Here is a 21,436-nt window from a genome sequence, read left to right as displayed (position 1 = left end):
TTTGGGTTTTTTTGGTTATGGTGGAATTGAGTATTCCAGAAAAATCAGTAGACATTTATTTATTTTTATACTACTTTGGCCTTTTCCCTCTGCAATATTTTGGTGATATAATAAAGCAGTGGTGTGTCACATTCATGATAAGTTACCATCATTTGCGAGCAATGGGGCACGAAAATGGTGATATACCGGTACATGGCAATTCATAAACTGTATTCAGTTATTGTAGCTATAGTCTTTTTAGCAGGATCTCTAAAGAAAATTTTATTTAGAAATGATAATTTCTTATACTGTACTATTATATAGTAAAACAAAAACCAAAACTAAACAAAGGGAGGAGAGGGGCTTCAGAAATCTACAAAGAATACTCATGTGATATCTGTGCTTCTTGACATAGTATTTTGCTATTAAAACTATTTGAAAAGTATGTAATTTGATTGAAAAGTATGTAATTTGATTCTTAAAAGCTTTATTGAGATATAATTTAAATACTATAAAGTTTACCCACTTAAAGTGTATATGCCATTGATTATTAGTATATTTACAAGTTATGCAGCCATCATCATTATCTAGTTTTAAGACATTTTCATCACCCCAAAATGCAGTTTGACTTTTGAACTTTATATTAGGAAATGCTACTTAAAATTGAAGTTTTCTTTGAAAATTAACATTCATTTATATGAAATCAGAATTGATAGTTTAAAGATTTTTGGAAACTCCAGTCTGAGCCACTCATGGCCCTAATAATTTATCCTCAGAAACATATTACAGCAAAGATATGTTTGTATTCTAAAAAGTCTTGTTAACTAATTTACTGAAAAAACAGACACATTAAAATTGTTGTAGGCATTGGCTTTTATAGAAATTACAGTAGAATTAAGTGAAGACGTAAAGGTAATCAGCTTTTCTTTGCTTTAATTTTGCTGTTCTTGAAAAAGCAAGATGCAGAACAATGTAGAATAATTTATCTAAGGGGGAAAAAGTAAATATATTTAAGTATTTGTTTATAAATTCATAAAATATCTCCAGAAAGAAACATAAACAGTAATATTGGTTGTCCCTGGTTAGGAGAACTGGATGGCTGGGGTCCATGGGTGGTAGAGATATTTTCCATTACTGTATTACCTATGGAAGCATTTTAAATAAAAAACCTATCCAGATCTCAGTCTCAGAATCAACATTACTGAGTTCCTTCTTACTGTGCTTTGTTCAAGGAAGTAGAACTCTATTGAGGTTGGTTTGAAATGAACTGTATTACTTAAAAGGTTGTTTTCTTTTAGGAATTGATTATGGATTAAGTTTACCACTTGGGGAAGACTATGAACAGAAGAAACATAAACTAAAAGAAGAATTGAGGCAAGATTATAGACGCTATCTTACTCAGGTAATGAGTTCTGTTTATTAGTTGGGTTTTATGCCTCTGAACTCATTGCCTAAATTTGTTTTCCTAAGGTTTTATGCACTAATTTTCAGGTTTTCAGTGGTGTCTAGCAAAGGGGTTGCAACTTTGAGTGTTATAGTAAAAATTATGTAACATAAATATATATGACATAAATGACATTGATAGAGATTACTGGTACTGTGAACTGGTGCCATGGAATAACCAAGACTCGACCTTTGGGTTAGGGCAGTGGATTCTGATTTCAAATGAGATTGTAAATTCTGGTTGTTCATATTTTCTGTAAAGTTATCATGGCTTAAAGAAGCCAAGTTACAATTCATTTTCCTTCCACCCCACCCCTAAGCCATAGATTAAAATGATACGTGGAATTACTATTATTTTCCTACAAGCTAAGCTTACAGAATTTCATTTAACATGTTCATTTCAATTACCAAAGTATTTGCTTAGTGATTTAATCTGTTTTTCTTAGCAGAACTCTTGTTTTAAGTATATTTTGTTAAATTATGTAATAGCTAAAGGTTTATTGTAAATTTTAAAGTGTACTTTTTATTTTATAAAATTATTGTAAACAATTGAGATGTTTCTAGTCATTCCAAGATAGTCTTTAGTTTATCGCTACTTTAAACTCTTTGTTCCGAATATATAAATGGTCTCTTATTTATTGTGATTTGCACATGGGGAGAAAGGTCTTTGACTGAATATATTTTATCAGTGATTTGTTTTTTTTTCCCCCCTTGAATTTAGGGTTTCACACAAGCAAAAAGAAAGGTAGGGTTGCCTGTGAAATGTTGTCCTTTAGTTTTGTTTTAGATCTACTAGCTTGCAATTTTTTGCATTTATGAGATTGCTGCTCTCAAACCAATTAGAAAACTAGCTTCATTTGTGATTTTGAGATTTTTGAATGGTTTCATTTCCTCTTTTTGCTTTTAGCAATATGATAGCCTATGTATTATGATTTTCCATTAATATAGTCAAGCATCCTTTCTGAATCTTGCTTTGCTTTTGTTTTTGTTACTTTCTTATACATTCTTTAAATATTCTGCATCTATTTAAATTAACTCATTTTCAGCATGCTAGTTTTTCTTTTTCAAATTAGGGTAATCACATTAAGATTAATAGAATAATAGAATGTTCAAGATACTCTAAGATGTTTTGAACTGTGTGTTGTCAGGATTTGGATTATTTGATGTTTTTGCACTAAAACCTGTGGAATGCATTTGTAAATTTATATTGGGAACCAAAGAGAAACATTTTTATAGTTTTATAAAACTGTTCTTAAAAAAAATCTCCCACATCCATGATTCAGCCAACACTTTTTAAATACTTATAAAGATGAATCAGATATGGATTCTGCCTTTAGGGGGCCTAGAATCTAGTTGTAGAGATAAGATTCATACAATTTAGAAAGTGATAACTACAAGAAGGATATAATGACCAGGAAAGACCTCACAGTGGGAGTTATTATTTTGCAAGGTATTGTTGGATAGGTAGAATTTGGATATTCTAGTGGGAGGGGCAAGGTGAGAAAGCTTTTAGATGGAGAATATAGAATGACGGAAGTATTTGGAGGTGGGTTCTAGCTGTGTGTGAATGAGACATGTTAGGTTTACTGACTTGACTGGGTTGAGTAGGCTTCTTTTTAGGAGTAATAAGAAATAATGATGTAGATAGAAAGGATAAGATCAGATTAACTTGATATTTGTGGCTCAACGGTTAAGCACTCGGCTTCTTCCTGAAAAGTGGGAAGTTTGAACCTACCCAGCAGCTCCACAGGAGAAAGACATGGTGATCTGCTCCTGTAAAGATTATAGTCTAGAAAACCCTATGAAGCAGTTCTAGTCTGTCACATGGAGTCACTAGGAGTTGAAATTGACTTGATGGCACCCAGCAACAACATGTGTGACCGGCAGTGGTGAAACATTATACCTGCTTAAGCAGCCTGTGAAGAGCTTGATAACTATGTTTTAGGACAGTTCCACAACATTGAAATTCTCATCTTACTATCTTAGATTACTGCTACACCTTTTAACTGATCTCGACACTATTTCTCAGTCTGTTCTCCGCGATACTTTCCGGAATGATCATGCAGCATAGCACATGAAGTCTGTCCTGTCCCAGCCTGCCTCCCTGGTCTTCTTTGCGCTATTAAGCTCTAACCATTCTGAACTACTTGTGGTTCCCTGAAGAGCCAGGCTTCCTCTGCTTAAATTCTCCTCTTTTCCATTTTCCTTTCCTATTTTTAACCGAGGTAAAATTTAACTTAGATGTCATCACCTCTGGAGGAATTCTTAATCTGACTCCACCAATTTAGGTTAAGTGCATGCCTTTGTCCACCTGAGTTGGTAGCACTCTGGGTTGAAATCTGTCCTATGGTCTCATGTATAGTTGACTTTTCTTACTAGTCAGGGCAGGAATGTAGTTGGCACTCAGTAAAAGTTAGCTTAGTATGAATGTCCTTTTTTGCATATTTGTTATCCTACTTTCATCCCAGAGTCCTTTTTCATTCCTTCAGAATGCTGATGGGATCCACTGAAGAAATTGTTTTTATGAAAGAGAAAGAGATCAAGGAGCACTAGTCTTGAAATCCAAAGAGATGTAAAGGAGTTTTTTTTGTGTTGGGTTGTCAAGAATGTAGTTGCAGTAGAGGAACTAAGAAATGTCAGAGACGTTTACAGTACAGTGAATACTGTGAAAAACTTTCATCTTGAGATTTTTTCAGACTTCTCAAAACTTTGCAGTTATTTTTTTAAATTAAAAAATATTGTAGTTTTTATGCAGTAAAATTCACTAAAATTACTGCAAGTCCTGTATTTAGGATAATAGGGAGGAAACTTCAGTAGGTCAGTGTTACAGATTGAATTGTGTCCCCCAAGAATATGTGTTGTAAATCCTGACATCTTTGCCTGTGGTTATAATCCAGTTTGGAAATATTTTGCATTTTTTATGTTAATGAGACAGGATTAGTGTAGGGTATATTTGAGTCAATCTCTTTTGAGATATAAAGGAGATTAAACGCAAGCTAGCAGAGAGAGATGGGGAAAGAGAGATGCCAGGCACATAAAGGCTGCCCAGGAGCAGAAGCTCAGAAGAGACTGGGACTTTTCTTCAGAGCTAACAGAGAGAAAGCCTTCCCCTAGAGCGGATGCCCTGAATTCAGACATCTAGCCTCCTAAACTGTAAGAAAATAAATTTCTGTTTGTTAAAGCCATACACTTGTGGTATTTCTGTTACAGCACCACTGGATAACTAAGACAGAATTTGGTAATGGAGGAGTAGGGTGCTGCTCTAACAGATACCTAAAATGTGGAAGTGGTTTTGGAATTGGATAATGGGTAGAGGCTGGAAAAATTTTAAGGTGCCTGATAGTAAAAGTCTAGATTTTCTTGAAAAGACTGCTGGTAGGCTTATGGACGACAAAGGCAATTCTGGTAAGGCCTCAGAAGGAAGTGAGGAGAGCCATTGAGGAAGTCTCTATCATCTTAGAGAATACATATGGCGCTGGCAGTAGAATGTTGCTAGAAATGTGGATGCTACTGATGAGGCTTTAAAAGGAAATGTTGGACATGAGATCAGCCAATGGAGGAAGGGCGGTGCTTTTTATGCAGTGGCAAAGAGTTTGTCTGAATTATGTTGAAATGTTTGGTGGAAGGTGGAACTTGTAAGTGATGAACTTGGATACCTGGCTGATGAGATTTCTAAGCAAGATCTTAAAGGGGTCTCGTGGTTTCTTCTTGCAGCTTATGGTAAAATGTGAGAGGAAGGAGATGACTTAAAAATGAACTGTCCAAAATGAAAATGGAACTTAAAGATTTGGAAAATTCTGTTGTACAAATGAAGGACACGTGTCCTAGAATGTTCACCAAGGACATGGTGACAGAATCTTTTGTGAAAGAGCTTAAACCTGTAACTGATGGATCTAACCAACTACCACAGCAGAAAACCCATCAGTTTAGACTGAAGGGAACAGAGAATAAAATTAAAGAATGCCGCCTGCCTCTTGGAATTCTGCAGGCAGGAAACAGGCCAAAGGAACTATATGTTGCCTTCCAAGAAAAGAAAAGGACAATCCCTGGAGCAAACTGGAGATTAGGAGAACTGTTAGAAAGAGCACAGGAAGCAGTGCCTTCTCGGTTTCAAAGGGTGGGGCCATAGCCTCCTAGGTTTCAAATAGTCGAGAATCTTCACCAACTCTTATCTGGAGTGTGGGGCTGCCATTAAGGTGTGCCGGGGAGATGGGGCCGCCACCTAAAGCTGAGGGGGTGGGGCTGCCATGCTCAAGGAGCAGAAGATCCAGGCCTGCCAGGGCCAAGAGGGTGGGGTCACCACACAGATGGACTAGGAGAATGGGGCTGCCTAAACCTGAGGGAGCAGGGTTGCCATCTCAGAGGGGCAGAAAGACAAAGCTGAAGCCCAGGGCCAAGGGATCTGTACCCAGAATCCAGAGGGTGTGGCCAACACCCAGAATCTGGAGGGCAGGGCCATTGCCCAGATGATCTCAGAGAACAGAGGATTATTTTCAAACCTTGAGAGCTAATGTAGATTGTTCTTCCTGGTTTTGGATTTGCTTGGTGCCTGTTATCCCTTCTTTCCCTCTAATTTCTCCCATTTTTAATGGAAACATCTGCCTTGTACCTGTGCCACCACTGTACTTTTGAAACAGATAACTTATAATCTAGATTTCAGAGGTGTTACAGATAAAAAGGAATTTTGCCCCAGGGTGGAATATACCTAATGTCACACCCATATTTAATTTAGATGCTTCAGAAGATGAGATTTTTGGACTTGGAGTTGTTTTAGACTTTTGGGATGATGTGGTAGGGTGAATGTGTTTTGCATGTGGCAAGAACATGGATTTTGGGTGGCCAAAGAGTGGAATGTCATGGATTGAATTGTGTCCACCAGAAATACGTGTTGTAAATCCTAACCTCTATGCTTGTGACTATAATCCCATTTGGTTATGCATTGTCATATGTTAATGGGGCAGGGTTAGTATACAGTATATCTTGAGTCAATATCTTTTGAGATATAAGAGAGATCAAATGCAAACTAGCAGAGAAAGACAGGTGAAGAGAAGCTCAGAAGGGACAAGGACCTTCCTGCAGAACCAACAGAGAGAGAAAGCCTTCCCCAAGAACCAGCACCCTGAATTCAGACTTCTAGCCTCCTAAAACTGTGAGAAAATAAATTTGTTTGTTAAAGCCATCCATGTGTGGTATTTCTGTTATAGTAGCACTAGGTAACTAAGACAATCAGGGACAGAGACAACAGGGAAAAAGAAAATGACATAGGGTATGGGGAGATGGTTGCAGTGGCTTCCTCGATCTCTGGGATGTATATGGTTTCTAAGGCCTATTCTTTCTGGATCTATTATGGTTTCCAGACTTATGGATTACATGGATATTTAAATTAAAAAAAAAAATCCAGTCTTTCAGTTTTACCAAGAGTAGCTATTAAAACAAACAACTACCATATTCTCTCTAGTTTTTGGAATAAAGGACACTTGACCATTTAAAAACACAGGAAAGACATATTCTCACAAGAACAGTTTTTAAATTGAATCATTAACTTTATATCTGCAGCCCAGATCTCTCTTCTGAACTTCAAACTTTTCTATCCAGTTGACATCTTCACTTGGTAATCTAATGTACATCTTAAATTGAACATGTCCAAAAGGGAACTCCTGGTTTCCATTCTTCTTACCCCATCCCCTAGAAACCTGCACTAACTGTGGTCTGTTCTGCTTATTGTTTTGTGACAGCACTTAACATGTTTTAACATAACATATAATTCCTATTCATTATGTTTATTGTTTGTTGTCAGTTTCCTCCTGCTTGAATGTAAGCTTTATGAGGGCAAGGCTCTTTGTTTTCTTCACTGATGAGTCTCAAGTATATTGAACAGTTGGGGCACATGACAGGTACTCAAAAATATTTATTGATGAATGAGTGAATGGTTAAATTAAAAAAAAACTCACTATGTTGTTTTCTTATTTATTTGTTTCATTTCATTGAACATTTCAAACATCATCTTGGATCTGTGTTGATGGTGGGGGAATTGCCCAGTGAAGGAGTGCGGATGTTGTATCTCTGTCCTCGCAGGGATGGAACTCTCCATGTGTGTGTAATACTACACAATGATTAGGTTTATAGTGTACTTCAGGTACCTAGGCAGTGAAGTCTTTTTTCATTGGCAAATACAGTTAGAGTTCCATACAACCACCTTTCAAGTTAGCGTTTGACACACAACTCCTTTGTAGATTCAGATTTGATGAAATTTATTAAGCAATTAGTTTTATTAATCACTTTGTTCCCATAATATTTTGAAAGTAAGTCTGTTGTAGCAATTAGTACATTATATATACCACTACACTATTATAGTTATTTATTTACATGTTTGTTTCCCCAACTGAATTGTAAATCTCTTGAATATAGAGGTCACATGCTTATCTTTGTCTCTCTACCACCGAAAAATAGTACGTTGATGGTCAGTAATTGCCTATATGGGGCAGCGGTAGTTCAGTGATAGAATTCTCACCTTCCATGTGGGGGACCTGGGTTTGATTCCTGGCCAGTACACCTCAAGTATGGTCACCATCCATCTATCAGTGGAGGCTTGTTTGTTGCTGATACTGAACAGGTTTCAGCAGAGCTTCTAGACTAAAATAGACTAGGAAGAAAGGCCTGGCCAAAAAAAATCAGCCAGTGAAATTCTGTGTATCACAGCAATCTGGTCCTGTTGTTTGTGGGGTTGCCATGAGGTGGGTGCTCACTTGATGACAGCTAACAACAATTGCTTGTTTAATGAATAAATAAATAAAAGACGTGGAGCAGGACAGTTTAACAGGTAATGTTTGGTTTAATTCTTATCAGCTAGTAATGTAGATGGCATTATCCCTGTTTTACAGATGAAGAAACTCAGGCAGAAAAGTGAAATAATCTATGCCAGGTTATGTGACTACTGAGTAGTGGTGCCAGAAAGTTGAGGAGTGTGTGTATTTTTTCACTAATCCCTCGTGTTTGCTCTAGAGTGTTCAAGAGATTTTACATTTTTTATCTTCCTTGATCCTTGTACCTAAGGAGCCCTGGTGGTGCAATGGTTAAAGTGATTGACTGCTAACAGAAAGGTCAGCAGTTTGAAAGTACCAGCGGCTCTGGGGAAGAAAGATGCAGCGGTCTGCTTCCGTAAAGATTTACAGCCTTGGAAACCCTCTTGGGTTGCTGTGAGTCGTAATTGACTCCACGGCAGTGGGTTTGGTTTGTTGATTCTTACACCAGCTGTGGTAGGTAGGCAGAAGAGGAAACTCTGTGTCAGAGAGGTTAAGTGACTTACACAAGTGATAAGCGCTGGGGCTAGGAGTAGGGTCTACATCTTCTGATTCCTGGTCTAATACTGTGTAGTAACACTCTGTTTCCTAAATGTCTAATGGACAAGAATGGAGAGACAGAAACAACATTCGTAGTTTGTACCTTTTGGTATTTGAGCAAGTATCTACTCATGTAATTGCAGGTAAAATAGAAAAAAAAAACCCATCATTATAGCATACATAAAGAGGAAGTTTAAATTTGTTTTAAAAATTAGGGCACTGAGAATAAAATAGAATATTTGCTTAGAAGAGGAATATAAGCTAGGAAGCAGGTTCTTTTTTTCCCATGCATTTGATCATCTTGAATCAGTAGGTGTATCTGTATTGGCCTGATTCTCCCCTTCAGGGTTTGGTCTCTATAGATGAGTAGTTTCTGTCTTCATCTCCATCCCATTCTTTTGCTCTGTATAATATAATAGTGTGGAATATATAAAGAGAGACATTTATGAAACCCATTTTATGAAGGCAATTAGATAATATCTTTTTTTTTTTTAATGTGTATATATACAGAAAAATTTTCTCTCTACGGGTGAAACAGATCCATCTACTCTGGGAGTTTCTCTTCCTATTGGTGAGAGGTTATCTGCCAAGGTAGGTGGATAGGAGTAGCTTTTGTGGGTAGCAGTTTTCTGAGGCATCAAAATCATAAGAGAACATATTCCTGATTAAAATGCAAATGGAAAAAAAAATTTTTTTTTTAAAAGATATCATTTCCTCATACTTGAATATTACTTCTTTTTTAAAAATCTGGGGTCTCTAGTTATGCTGTTTGAAAAAGAAATTGAACATTATATTTATAACCGTGTAATTTTTTAATATTACAAACATTAAATATATTGAGTCTTTTGCTATATTCTGTTATACTTAATTGAATATCGAGAGTTCGTTTTTTTCAACATTGGTTTCTGAACTGTAAGGTTTGTGCTGTGACACGTTTATCAGTGAAATGAGTGGAACTGAGAATATACTGAGCTTTTACGTAGAGTGAGGGCCTGGAACTATTTGAATGTGTGCTTCTTTCACCCACAATGCACGTACACGCCCTCCAGAGCACTGTGCACCTCTTGGAGAGACCCAATTCCCAGGGGAGATCAGAGATCAAGAAATAGTATTTAAGACATAATGGACAGTTAATAAGTTTCAAAAGATGGAAAATAATTAACTTCTTTAGATTGTGTTGTTTCAGTAACATTGGTGGCATTAGGGTTTAAGACCATTTCCTAACGTAATATATTTGTATTTCAGCAGAGCGTTTCCATCATGCTATTTTTTTATTTTTATTTTAGTGTCTGTGATGATTTTACCTTTTCATGTTTAAAATATAACCAGGATCCTTCTTTAACATTGGGAAGGAAATGGTTAGCAGCAAGCCTGCAGTCTATTCTCTCCTTTTCAGGAGTGTGGTGGGAGATTGAGTCCAGGGTATGCCCTTGAGAAAGCAGGAAGGTGGCAGGATCAAATCTCCTTGTAAACATGCTAATGACAGCCTCCTGCCCAACACATCGATTGTATTTGCTTTCGGGAGATATTTACCTATGGAATACCATTTGTAGGATGTGCCTGCTTTGTCTAGAATTATTTATGGTAACCAAATCTGGAATCCATGGATTTATGGGGTGTGGCTCCTTGGAAAACATCATCTAAGCTATGTAACTGTTGGAGTATAAAATAGAGATACTTCACAACCAAAGCAGCTCCCTTCTCTTAGAGACCTCTGGACCCAAATGTGTGCTAGTAATGTGTGTTCTAATGTGGCAGGAAAGGCCTGGGCATCTGCATGGGTGGTTTCAGACCTCTTTCTGATATTCTTGTGCCTTGTAATTACTTCTGTCCTGGAAATTATTACCAAAGCTTGATACTGGATAAGATCTCTGATTTGTATGTGTCTGATTTGACGTTCTGATTTGACTATAAGGTTCTTTTTTCTGAAGTCGAAGGTAACATTGCCTTTTAATTTTTATTTTAAGGAAAGATTGAAACTTGAACGCAACAAAGAATACAATCAGTTTCTCAGGGATAAGGAAGAATCCAGTGAAAAGTTCGGACAGGTAGAAAAGACTGAGGTGGGTTTGTTCTTAAAGTAAAAATTTTAATGCCATAAGCTTAATATCTTGTACTTACTTGAAGTTTTTTTTTTTTTGTATTTTAGATGTTTCCTTTGGTTTTTATGTAAATATAAAAAAATTATGCTAAATTAAATCAAACTCAGCACACTTAAATATTTAATTTCAGAAACTGTTTTATCTCGTATTGAAGAACTTACTCTACTTTTTTTTTAATTTTGCAGGGGAGATTTAATTTTAGAGATTGGTTTGATTAATTGATTTTTATTTATTTTAATTGACAATTTCTAGCTATACATGTTCCCCTAATTTAAGGGTGATTTTTTTTTAATGTTACTAAAACCAAAAAATTTTACTATGTTCTGTATCCTTTTTGTTATAAAGAATCTACTTTGAAATATTTTGTAGCAATATATAACTACCAAAAATATGCCTAATATCTCCTGGGATAGGAATTTGCATTTAGTTTATCCTGTCTTTTTATAGCTATTTATTGATATTACTGTTGTCTATTTGATATTTGTTAAGTTTTACTGAAGAATGTAATTTCCTCAGAAGTTTTCTAAAAATAAAATTTTTCTTATGGATGATTAAGTACCAAGAGTGGAAATGATAAAGAGACTAATCATCATTTGAGGGTAACATTATCTCTTAAAGAATAGTATCTCATTCTGATCTGGTTTTTTTAATCGAACAGCCCAAGAGTGAAAGAAATAAAAAATCTATTTGTCCAGTTAAGTCTGATCTACCTTCACAAATACAAGCATCCTGCAAAAATTCAGAAGGTCCTAGGAGAGAAGTCTTAACTTCTTCAGAGGCATATGAAGAGCTTCTAAACCAAAGGCGACTAGAGGAGGACAGATACCGACAACTAGATGATGAAATTGAGTTAAGGAATAGAAGAATTATTAAAAACACTAATGAAGAAGTGGACATTTCCAGTAAAAAACATCAGAGGCTTGCCAACAAGGCTGACCTTCCAGATAGTAGATTTCGCAGATTTAATGAGGATCGTGGTTTTGATAGATGGTATTATAGACGAGACCGTGATCCTGAAGTAAGTGAAGAAATGGACGAGAGGTTTAGATATGAAAGTGATTTTGATAGAAGACCTTTGAGAGTGTATGCAAATGACAGGTATTTTCTTCATTTTTATTTTCCTTGTTTAATATTGCTGTTACTTTCTATAGTTATATCAGGGAGGGGCAGTTCCATTTGATGTACCATGTTCGATTAATTCTAAGATGCTATCAATTTTAAGATGCACCATTATTTTATGTGCCACTGAGGGGAATAAAAACACCCAAGGTGGTAGTCTAAAAGCAACGCTGTTATAAAGCTGGGCACTGAAGGTCTATACCTTTTGTGTAAAAGTAAATGAGAAACAAACCTTCCTACAGAAAGGGACAGAGAGGAAACTTCCATGTCTCAACCTTGGCACTGAGTTGAGGCAATTAAAAAAAAACTTCCCTGAATATTTGAACGTAAGCCAGTATTGACTCAGGTTCACAGTCTGAGTTCATGCTGCCAGTGGTATTGCGAGAAACCTCGAGGTGAGAATTCAGTTATGACAAATTTATAGTGCCCCGGCAGGAAAAAAATAAACCCTCTCTGCATGAACTCCACTTAAACCCTGGTCGACAGTCATCCATCCTAATTTCAGAGAAACTGGAAAAAAGGACATCTTGGGATAGGTGAAATACAGTTTATTCTTTTAATGTCCACCTGTTCAAAGTACCTTTAAAAGTATCTTTGTTAATTTTTCAGTTACGTATTGAAAGTCTTATATAACTGGAATGGCATTAAGTTGTTTTGATCAGATTTGCAGATGCTTTTCAGTTTCTCTGGGTGATTATTTTTGTGATGCTATTTGTAATTTCTTAACTGGTACAATTGGGTCTTATTAAGTCATGTTTGCTGTATTTTTAAGCTAACATAATTTGGAGCTGGCAATATAGCAGGGTCCTATTTTTATTTCTGACTTGTTAACTTGAAAGGTTTAAATCTAAATTTTGAGCAGACTTGTTTCATTTATTGGCCCAAATGAATTAATTACTTTCTTAGTACTTCAGAAAATTTTTTGAGGAGTAATACTGCACATTCAGTATTCTGGTTATTAATATTGGTTATTAATACCAATTTTAATGCCAATTTTATTAAAATTGGTATTAATACCAATTAATACCAATACAGAGCCTTTACAGTTCTTTGTCTACTTCTCTTTATGCTGCGGCTATTCAGTCCTGCTTACCCAACCTTTTTAATAATCACCATGATTTAGGTAATTTGAGTAAAGGGTTAGAATTTTAGAATATGAATTCTAGTTCCTCTGATCAAATCTAACTGTACTTCAGAAAATGCTGCAAATCCTAGATGTGTTGTATTTGAAAATGATTTTATATGTGAAGGTAGTCAAAGGCTGCCTAATTAAAAGAACTCTCAATTGGGAAACTGCAGGTGCACTTGGACTCTTGGTGATGTCTTCTTTGTGTACAACTTTTTTTTCATTACACTGTTTAGAGTATAAAGTAATGCATACCTTTCAAGTGTGAAATTTTAAGAAACATGGTGATTGTTGCTTTTTAAAATATATATTAATCTATAATTTTTGTAATTATACCTTGTGATAATTTTTTACATGAACTAGCAAATGAATTTCATCCTCATTTGAGAACTATCTTATTTTCTTATGTATCCTATAATAAGTGGAATGAATTCTTTCTATATAATCTTCTCAAAGTAGTATTTTTTTTTTTTTTTTTTTAGTTTTTTGCCCATTTAGTTGCTTGTATTCAAACTGTTCCATGACATTTTTTGCAATCCTTGCAATGTATTAGCGGTCTCCCCATTACCCCTCTGAATTCTCCATTTCCATTTGTCCAATTTTCTTGCCCCTTCCTGCCATCTAATCTTTGCTTTTGGGCAGATATTGCCCTTTTGATTTCATATAGATGATTGTTCTAAGAAGCACTTTTTTCAGAGGTGCTATTGCCCTGGCGGCACAGTGGTTAAGAGATTGGCTGCTAACCAAAAGGTCAACCGTTTGAATCCACCAGTCACTCCTGGGAAACCATATAGGGCGGTTCTGCTCTGTCCTGTGGGGTTACTATGAGTCAGAATCAACTTGATGGCAATGGGGTGGTGGCAAAGGCTTATAATTTCGCTGAAAGGTGATCTCTGGGAATGGCTTCACGTCCAAGTTAGAAGGGTGTCTAAGGGCCGTAGTCTTGGGGGCTCCTCCCGTCTCTCTTGGTCCAATAAATCTGGTCTTTTTTTTATGAATTTGAATTTTTTTCTACATTTTTTTCCCCACTCTACCCGGACCTTCTATTGTGATCCTGGCCAGAGCGGTTGGTAGTGGTAGCTTGGGCACCATCTAGTTCTTCTGGTCTCAGGCTAGTGGAGGCTGTGGTTTTTGTGGTCCAGTAGACCTTTGGGCTAATTGTTTCCTTGAGTCTTTGGTTTTCTTCACTGTCCTTTGTTCTGGCTAGAAAGAGACCAGTAGTTGTATCTTACCTTTTAAGACTCCAAATGCTACTCATCAAAGTAGTATGTCGGATGTTGTCTTTATAAACTGTTACGCCAGTTAGCCTAGATGTCCTCCAACCAAGTGGTATTTTAAAAATAAACATGAGGATGAGTCAGAATAATCCTTGTTAGACATTTAAAAGTTTTTAGAAGTATTTCTTCAAAATGTACATCATTATTATATATTACTTCCATTTTGTTAATGCATAAATTCTTAAATTGTTTTACGTTCGTCTCTTTTCTGTGGCAGTTAAGCTTAAAATTGAATTTCTAGATTTCAGATTGTGGATTGCTTGTTTCTAGCAAAGAAACAAAAGATTTTATACAGATGATTTGAGATTTTAGAATTTCATAGGTAGTATGATTTTTTTTTTTTTTAATGATTGGTGGGGGAAAATGACTGTACTTGTTAGTGAGATTTTTGAGCTTAAAGAAATGTGCAACTGTAGTTGGCCTCTAGCTCCAGGTGTTTCTTATTATTAATATACTTTAGTCTTAACCAGAAGTTCTCGAAAATTAAAAAAAAAAAAAAAAAAGATATACCTGATTAATTTTCCTTCATTATCTTAAGCTTCCCTGTTCTCCATTTCTTTTTGCCCCTTAAAAGTCAGGGTCTGATAAATTCTAGTTTTGGCTTATAATTTTTAATTTTCATATTTTTTATATTGATTCCACTCTAATTACTTTATAAACTTTTTCATGTACCCTAGCTGACTTATTAATGAAATATTTTCCCCACTTTAAAGATGGGAAAGCTGAAACCCAGAAATGATGAGTGATGTTACTTCCCTAAACTCATGTTGGATCACTGGCAATGTTCTTTAGTAGGTAACAAGGGGTTAGCACTGTGCTTGGCAGTTGTATTCTGTGTGTATGTATGTATATATGTATTTATTTATATATACATATTTACCATCTTGAGTAAAATTTATAATGCTTTAAGAGCTTTCTAAAGTGGAATGTAATAGTGTGTCTTACAATACTTTGAAATTTATAGGCTCTTTTTTAAATGTAGTTGCCCTGGGTCTTTATTATTTATTAACTTGAGCTGTAGAAGTTAATATGTTATCTTACTATGTTTTACTTCAACTAATGTTAATCAGTAAAAGAAATTCTTTAGCTTTCAAAAGGCTGTTTTTTAGTTTCTGTGAGATTAGTATAGTTAGCACTTCCCATTCTACTTAACTGTTCATACTTGCTAGCTTATGATCTTAGTGGTCATTTAATAAAATCTGAAATAACACTCCATCTGAAATCAGAATCTATGTTAGCCACATAGAGTGAGTGCTTACTTCATGTAGGATACTCTTCTAAAGACTGTGCATGCTTAATCCGTAAGATGTAAATGGGAAATGGGGAGAAATGTCTTATCAGAACGTAAGTTACTTGGTTTGGTATTTCTTTTTTCTGCTAGTAGTTAATCAATTTTTATTTATCTTTGGAAGAGCCATTTTAATATTAACCATTTCCCCACTTTAAAAATGGCATTGATAAGAGAAAAATATCATAATTGAATTAAAGTAAATTTTAAAAAATTGGGAAAGAACTGAAAACAGTGAGAGAAAATGGTTACCAATAGTTAAGAGCTCAGTGTTTTTTTTTTTTTTTTTTTTTTAACATCTGTAGTGAGGGTACCTTTAATAGCAGAATTCATTTACAGTTGAGAAATTCTTGATATGTAAACAAGGCAATGTAACTACCATCATTATAAGTTAGTTTCTTTTAAGTAACAAGAAATTTGATTCTTCCTCCCTATGAGCTGTATTAATAGAGAACTAACATATGATAAATATTAAAATTTAAATTTTATTTTTAGGATATGTTATTATTGATAGCATAAACATTTTATAAATTTATTTCTGAAGTTTGAATCTGTGGTTTATTAAGGAAAAAGGAGATGTTACTTATTATCATTTAGGAGTTTTTCGCTCACATTTAAATTAGCTCACTGAAAATACCTGTGGTTTTAAACAATTTACTTTCTTCTTTAATTGAGTAATTTTTAAAAAACATTTTCACATGTGCCAATTTTTTAGGGTTAACTTGTCCTCTAGTCTGTACCTGGTTTCTTTGGGCGTTGAGAATTTTACCTAATCAACTGGAGTTTTTGACCCGTATCTTCAAGGAAATAGAGAATGAGAAAAGGCTTTTTCCATTCAATATACCTTTAACTTTTTTTTTTTTTTACAATAAGATGGTGACTTCATTTTGGCCTCTTAGGCATCTCTCCAGTCTTGATTTTGTTGGGATCATTAGCGACAGCAGACTTAGAATTTCATTAATGAAATTTTTTTTCTTCAGTGAAAGAGTACACCTTAGATCATCTTTCATATGGGCTGTTCATTAGAAAATCTTTGTATTTTTCCTATAGATTTGAGCAAAGAGAATACCTTAAACTTCCTTGATTTAGAATGAACTTTGAAAATGACCTCTTGTGGTGCTTGCTTTGTTAAGGTGTCTATATATTGAAGAGCCTATAAACCATTTTTTAGCATACTTAAAATACTAAGTAAAAATCTTGTATTTTGCGTACAGCTGCATAAAAATAACCAAGAATCACAAATCCATATACCGTCTTCAGACAACACAACTGAAAATACAGGAAGCAACAAACTCCTGGGTAAATTTTAGAGTAAATTTTTATATGTCTAAATGGCCTTTAATTCTAGAGTCCCAAATTATGTTTTTAAAAATTTGTAACTTTAAGTTTCTCTGTATTTAAAAAACCTTCATTAGTAAAGACATCTTTTTACCACATTAAGAATTTACTTTTGTGTGATGTCATGGCTTCCTAAGACCACTGCCATGTTCAATAAATAATTCACCATAAGGACTTACAGAACTCAGCAGATAGTTGTATTCATGGCTATGATTTGTTACAGTAAAAAGGTGTAAAGCAAAATTAGCAAAGGAAAAAATGTGCATGAGGCAAAGTCCAGAGGAAACCAAGCACAAACTTCCAAGGGCCGTTTCCCAGTGGAGTCACAAAACACTTGATTCCTCTAACATCGAATTGCGAGTGAAATATTGTCTCCTAGGGAAGGTCATTAGAGACTCAGTGCCCACGGTTTCAGTTGGGGGCTGGTCACATAGCCACCACTGCCAAGCATGTGGCAAAATTCCTGACTCCTAGAAGGAAAGTAGGTGTTCAGCATAAACAACATTGTTTACACAAACAGTTGAGTCACAGTGAACACTTGTACCCGTTCAGTAATGGTGGGAGCCCCTCTCCCCTACCCCATCCAATTTTTTTTTTTTTTTTTAGTTTTTATTGTGCTTTAGGTGAAGGTTTTCCAAGTTCCAGGGTACCAGCCAAGGGCTTGCCTTGCCAAGCAGGCCTTTCTAAGGACAGGCAGTCTCAGACCTGCTCTGTTAACTTTTTTCTGCACGTGTATATATAAATCTAGCACCACTAAATCTGGTTGCCAGGCATGGTGAATGGCGAATTTGAATTAGAGCTTATATTTACCTGTTCTTTGAGTGGTAGAAATAAGAAATGACACTAAACTAATGTTAAAAGAGAGATGTGAGCATGTAGGCTTTAGCTACAAAACCAGCTGCAATTTGAAAAACAGAAATAAATTTGAAATTCTTTTTTGAAAGGGCTCACGGAGAGTTCTGTTGCTTAGATATAGATGAAAGAAGGAAGCCATTCATATGTCATACCAAGTCATAAATTAAGGTTAAAATTCCAGATAGCCGTTTTTCTTCACAGATGATCTTTACAGTGCCTTGTATGATGGAGACAAGCCAAGAGAGAATTTTATACGCTGGTCATGTGGAGGATGAGAAAATCCTTTTCTTCTAAAAATTGCTGTTTTTCTTAATCTGATAATGAAATTCACCTGAAATACTGAATAATACTTTAACAATCATATTTTTTTCTTCTAGTCCTCTTGAGAAGGACAATATAGACTTTGTTATCTCAACAGCTACATAAAGGACTATGATTTACAAGTGCTGGTTTTCATGGATGCTGATAGATGTAAGAAGTTCATGTTGATTTCTCTTATATGAGAAATTAAGTTAAATCAATGTTTGCCAAATGGAAAAGAAAAAATCCTGACCAGTCAATTGAAAACAGTTTTTTCATTATTATTTTCTATAAAGGATTTTTAAGAAGAAAATTAAAAATACTGTAATCTTGGTTTTCCTTGAGTAAAATGAATTAATCATTTTCCACCCATGTATCAGCCTATTTGTTTATAATGGTTTTCATTAATTTCTTGCCCATATTTATTTTCTTTCATATGATTTACAGTGTTACAAATGTAGTTTACTAAATTTGATTCAACTTAATGCTATATTTTTAAGTCAAAAGCCTTGCATATATAGTGAAATAATTCCCAGTATCTATGAATTTTGATTTCAAACAGTGATCTCATTTTGAAATTTGACTGTAATCTTCATGAGGGTAGGCACCATGTCTGCTGTGCTGTGCTGTACACCCAGTGTTTAGAATAGTATTTGGCACGTAGTAGATTCTCAATAAATATTCTTTAAATAAATTAATATGGATGTCTCAGTACATTCATAGTTTTGAAATGATAAATTTCTAGAATTTATAGGGAAATTATAACAAGCTCCTTAGTTTCAAGACTTCAGTCTAAACTTATAGTGTCTCTCATTAACTAGCAGACCATTCTTCAATCAAATCTCATTTGAATCAATTTCAAAATGTTTTTGTAATAAAACTTTATTATAACACTTTGTTCTCTTTAATGTTTCCAATGTCAAATATAAAAACACCAAAGAGGCAAATGAAGGTCCATTGTATGTGTAGCGTGCTGTATAAGCTAATGTGTTTTTAAGGATATACGGGAACAGACGAGGGAATATGCCTCCTATCGAGTATGATGGTGATTTCACAGAACGGTCAAACATACGAATTTCATCTGCTGGAAATAACAGGTATAGTATGGAATATAAATTTTGCCCTTCAGTCATTATACTGTGAAAACTGCCTGTAAATGTGTTACTGAAAAATGGAATGGTATAGTATACTAACAGCTTTCCTTATTAGCGAGAAAGGAAGAAAAAAGCAGGGGGTTGTTTAAATGAAAATTTATAGTATTTCACTGCATTCATTTGAAAAGTAAGTTTTGGCTAACAAGCATACTAGGGTGTTCTGAATGAGTCCTTATTGTAAGTATATAAAATTGAGGTAATGAAAAGAGAATTAAGCATACATTTAATGGACTATCTTGGAGTTATGAGGGTGATGCACCTTTTGACTGGAAATAAATTGAAAATGTTTCTGCAGTGTGAATTTTCCTTTCAAAACTTTGTTTTTGATTTTTAGCCCATCAAAGAGATAACTTTTTGCTTACCGTAAAAAATTAGTGTTCATATGTATATTTGTCATGTTGGAAAGAAAAATATTACTCATATTTTATATTTGTGTTCTCTTTCTACTTATAGTTTTTAGTCATTAGTGGTTCTGAATCTACATGTGTAATTAAGATAATATTGTTATATGTCAGGAAATGCGTCTATTTTCTTTGAAGAAAAGTAATATATAAGCAGTGCTTAAGAGAATTTGCTTTTTAGGTTTAATTTTGTTTTCTTTGAAGGAGTTGTCTTTTCTTCCTAGTTCCTATCTTTAAAGGAAGGAATCTTTTAGAGATGGAGTCTTTTCCAAGTGTGTGCATAGGAACTGCCTTTCCCTTCTTTTTAGGATTTATTTATGTATACTTACATTCATTTTCCTTGCTGGGCAACTGCTCTCATGAAAAAGGATTTTATTTGAGAACCTGTAGAGCCAGTGAAGCAGACTGAAGAAAAAGGTTGTATTTGTACAGAATCTGAATACATTGAGGTCCCACTGTATAAAGAGCTAAAATGCCATGATTTTACCTTAATTTTAAAAATATGTAATGGTTTTACATTTTACTCTAAATTTTTGCTTCCTGAAAAATTATTTGGGTTCCAATTCTTTTTTGTTTTGTTTTGTTTTAGCGCTCGAGACAATGTTCCCAATGAACGATCCAAATCTGCTAATACTCGAGATATCTGTAGTCCTTTTGCGGGGATGGTCTTCGGTATGTACAAAACTCCAGTTGACTAGGCATTTATCGAGTTTTGTAAAAGGACTTTAGTGAGAACTCAGTGTTGTAATTAATACTACTTTTACTACTAATAGAAAACAATTATCGAGTGCTTACTTTATGCTAGGTACCATACTAAGCATTTAACATATGTTACAGTTCTATGTACAATTTTAAAGCTAAGTCACTTTTATTTAGTGATGAGCTTTCTATAGATGATCAGTGAAATACTAGCTTCGGTAATAGGCTTTTGAGCTTATATTTTACCAACACTTTGTTGTAGTGTGATTATTTCTTATATTCTGTTTTATAGATCATAGTTTTTCTTCTTCATTCTTAGTGTGGATTCTTTAGCTTGCCCCAAACTCCCTTATATTTCAATTTACTTTGCCTGCACTGAACCTTCTTCTTTTCCTTCTTAACTGACTTTTTATGGTGGCTACCCCTTTCTGTGTACTCTGCTAAAGGTAAAACAGTTGGATTTTCCTGTCTCTCCTTGATTTTTTCCACCCCGTGGAATTTAGTTCACCTGGTTGCTTAGGAAACCCTGGTGGCATAGTGGTTAAGTGCTACAGCTGCTGACCAAGAGGTAAAAAATAAATAAATAAATAAACCAAGAGGTAGGTAGTTCAGATCCACCAGATTCTCCTTGGTAACTCTATGCAGCAGCTCTACTCTGTCCTATACAGTCACTATGAGTAGGAATGGACTGGATGGCAATGGGTTGGTTGCTTATAACTTCAGCTGTCTGAGGGGCTTTTAGAAAGTTATGATTTTGTAAATGATGCATCTTTTTGTAGGGCCAGAGCATGTTCTCTTGTGGCTTTCTATTTTCTAAGCAGAAGAACTCAATTCAGTTCTTTATAATAGCTTCCATTTTCCTCATTATGTTCCCATTTTCATTTAATTTCTTTTTCATAGTTATAATAGCTACTTTAACATCTTTATTTGTTTGTTCCATCATCTCTGTCATTTATGTGCTCAGCTGAGCTCTTAACCACTGTACTGTCAGGACTCCATGTAACTTTTCTACTAG

General features: G+C 34.9%; 1 protein-coding gene across 8 annotated transcripts in view; it reads left to right on the top strand.

Annotated features, from left to right (window-relative positions):
* The window catches only part of CSPP1 (centrosome and spindle pole associated protein 1), a 128,413-nt gene that overhangs the window by 26,302 nt on the left and 80,675 nt on the right, over window positions 1-21,436 (top strand). For 3 of the 8 annotated variants that reach the window (XM_049853524.1, XM_049853520.1, XM_049853519.1), the window contains exons 4-10: window positions 1,278-1,381; window positions 2,144-2,167; window positions 9,273-9,353; window positions 10,730-10,825; window positions 11,523-11,962; window positions 19,166-19,264; window positions 20,312-20,394. In XM_049853524.1, the coding sequence (XP_049709481.1) occupies window positions 1,278-1,381; window positions 2,144-2,167; window positions 9,273-9,353; window positions 10,730-10,825; window positions 11,523-11,962; window positions 19,166-19,264; window positions 20,312-20,394 (927 nt within the window). The remainder of the gene's footprint in view (window positions 1-1,277; window positions 1,382-2,143; window positions 2,168-9,272; window positions 9,354-10,729; window positions 10,826-11,522; window positions 11,963-19,165; window positions 19,265-20,311; window positions 20,395-21,436) is intronic. The other 5 variants (XM_049853525.1, XM_049853521.1, XM_049853526.1 and 2 more) reach the window with 3 other exon arrangements.

This window comes from Elephas maximus, chromosome 15 (genome assembly GCF_024166365.1).
Source record: "Elephas maximus indicus isolate mEleMax1 chromosome 15, mEleMax1 primary haplotype, whole genome shotgun sequence".
NCBI classification, from domain to species: Eukaryota; Metazoa; Chordata; class Mammalia; order Proboscidea; family Elephantidae; genus Elephas; species Elephas maximus.
Note: the sequence above shows the minus strand (reverse complement) of the source record. Positions and strands in the feature narration are given on the sequence as shown.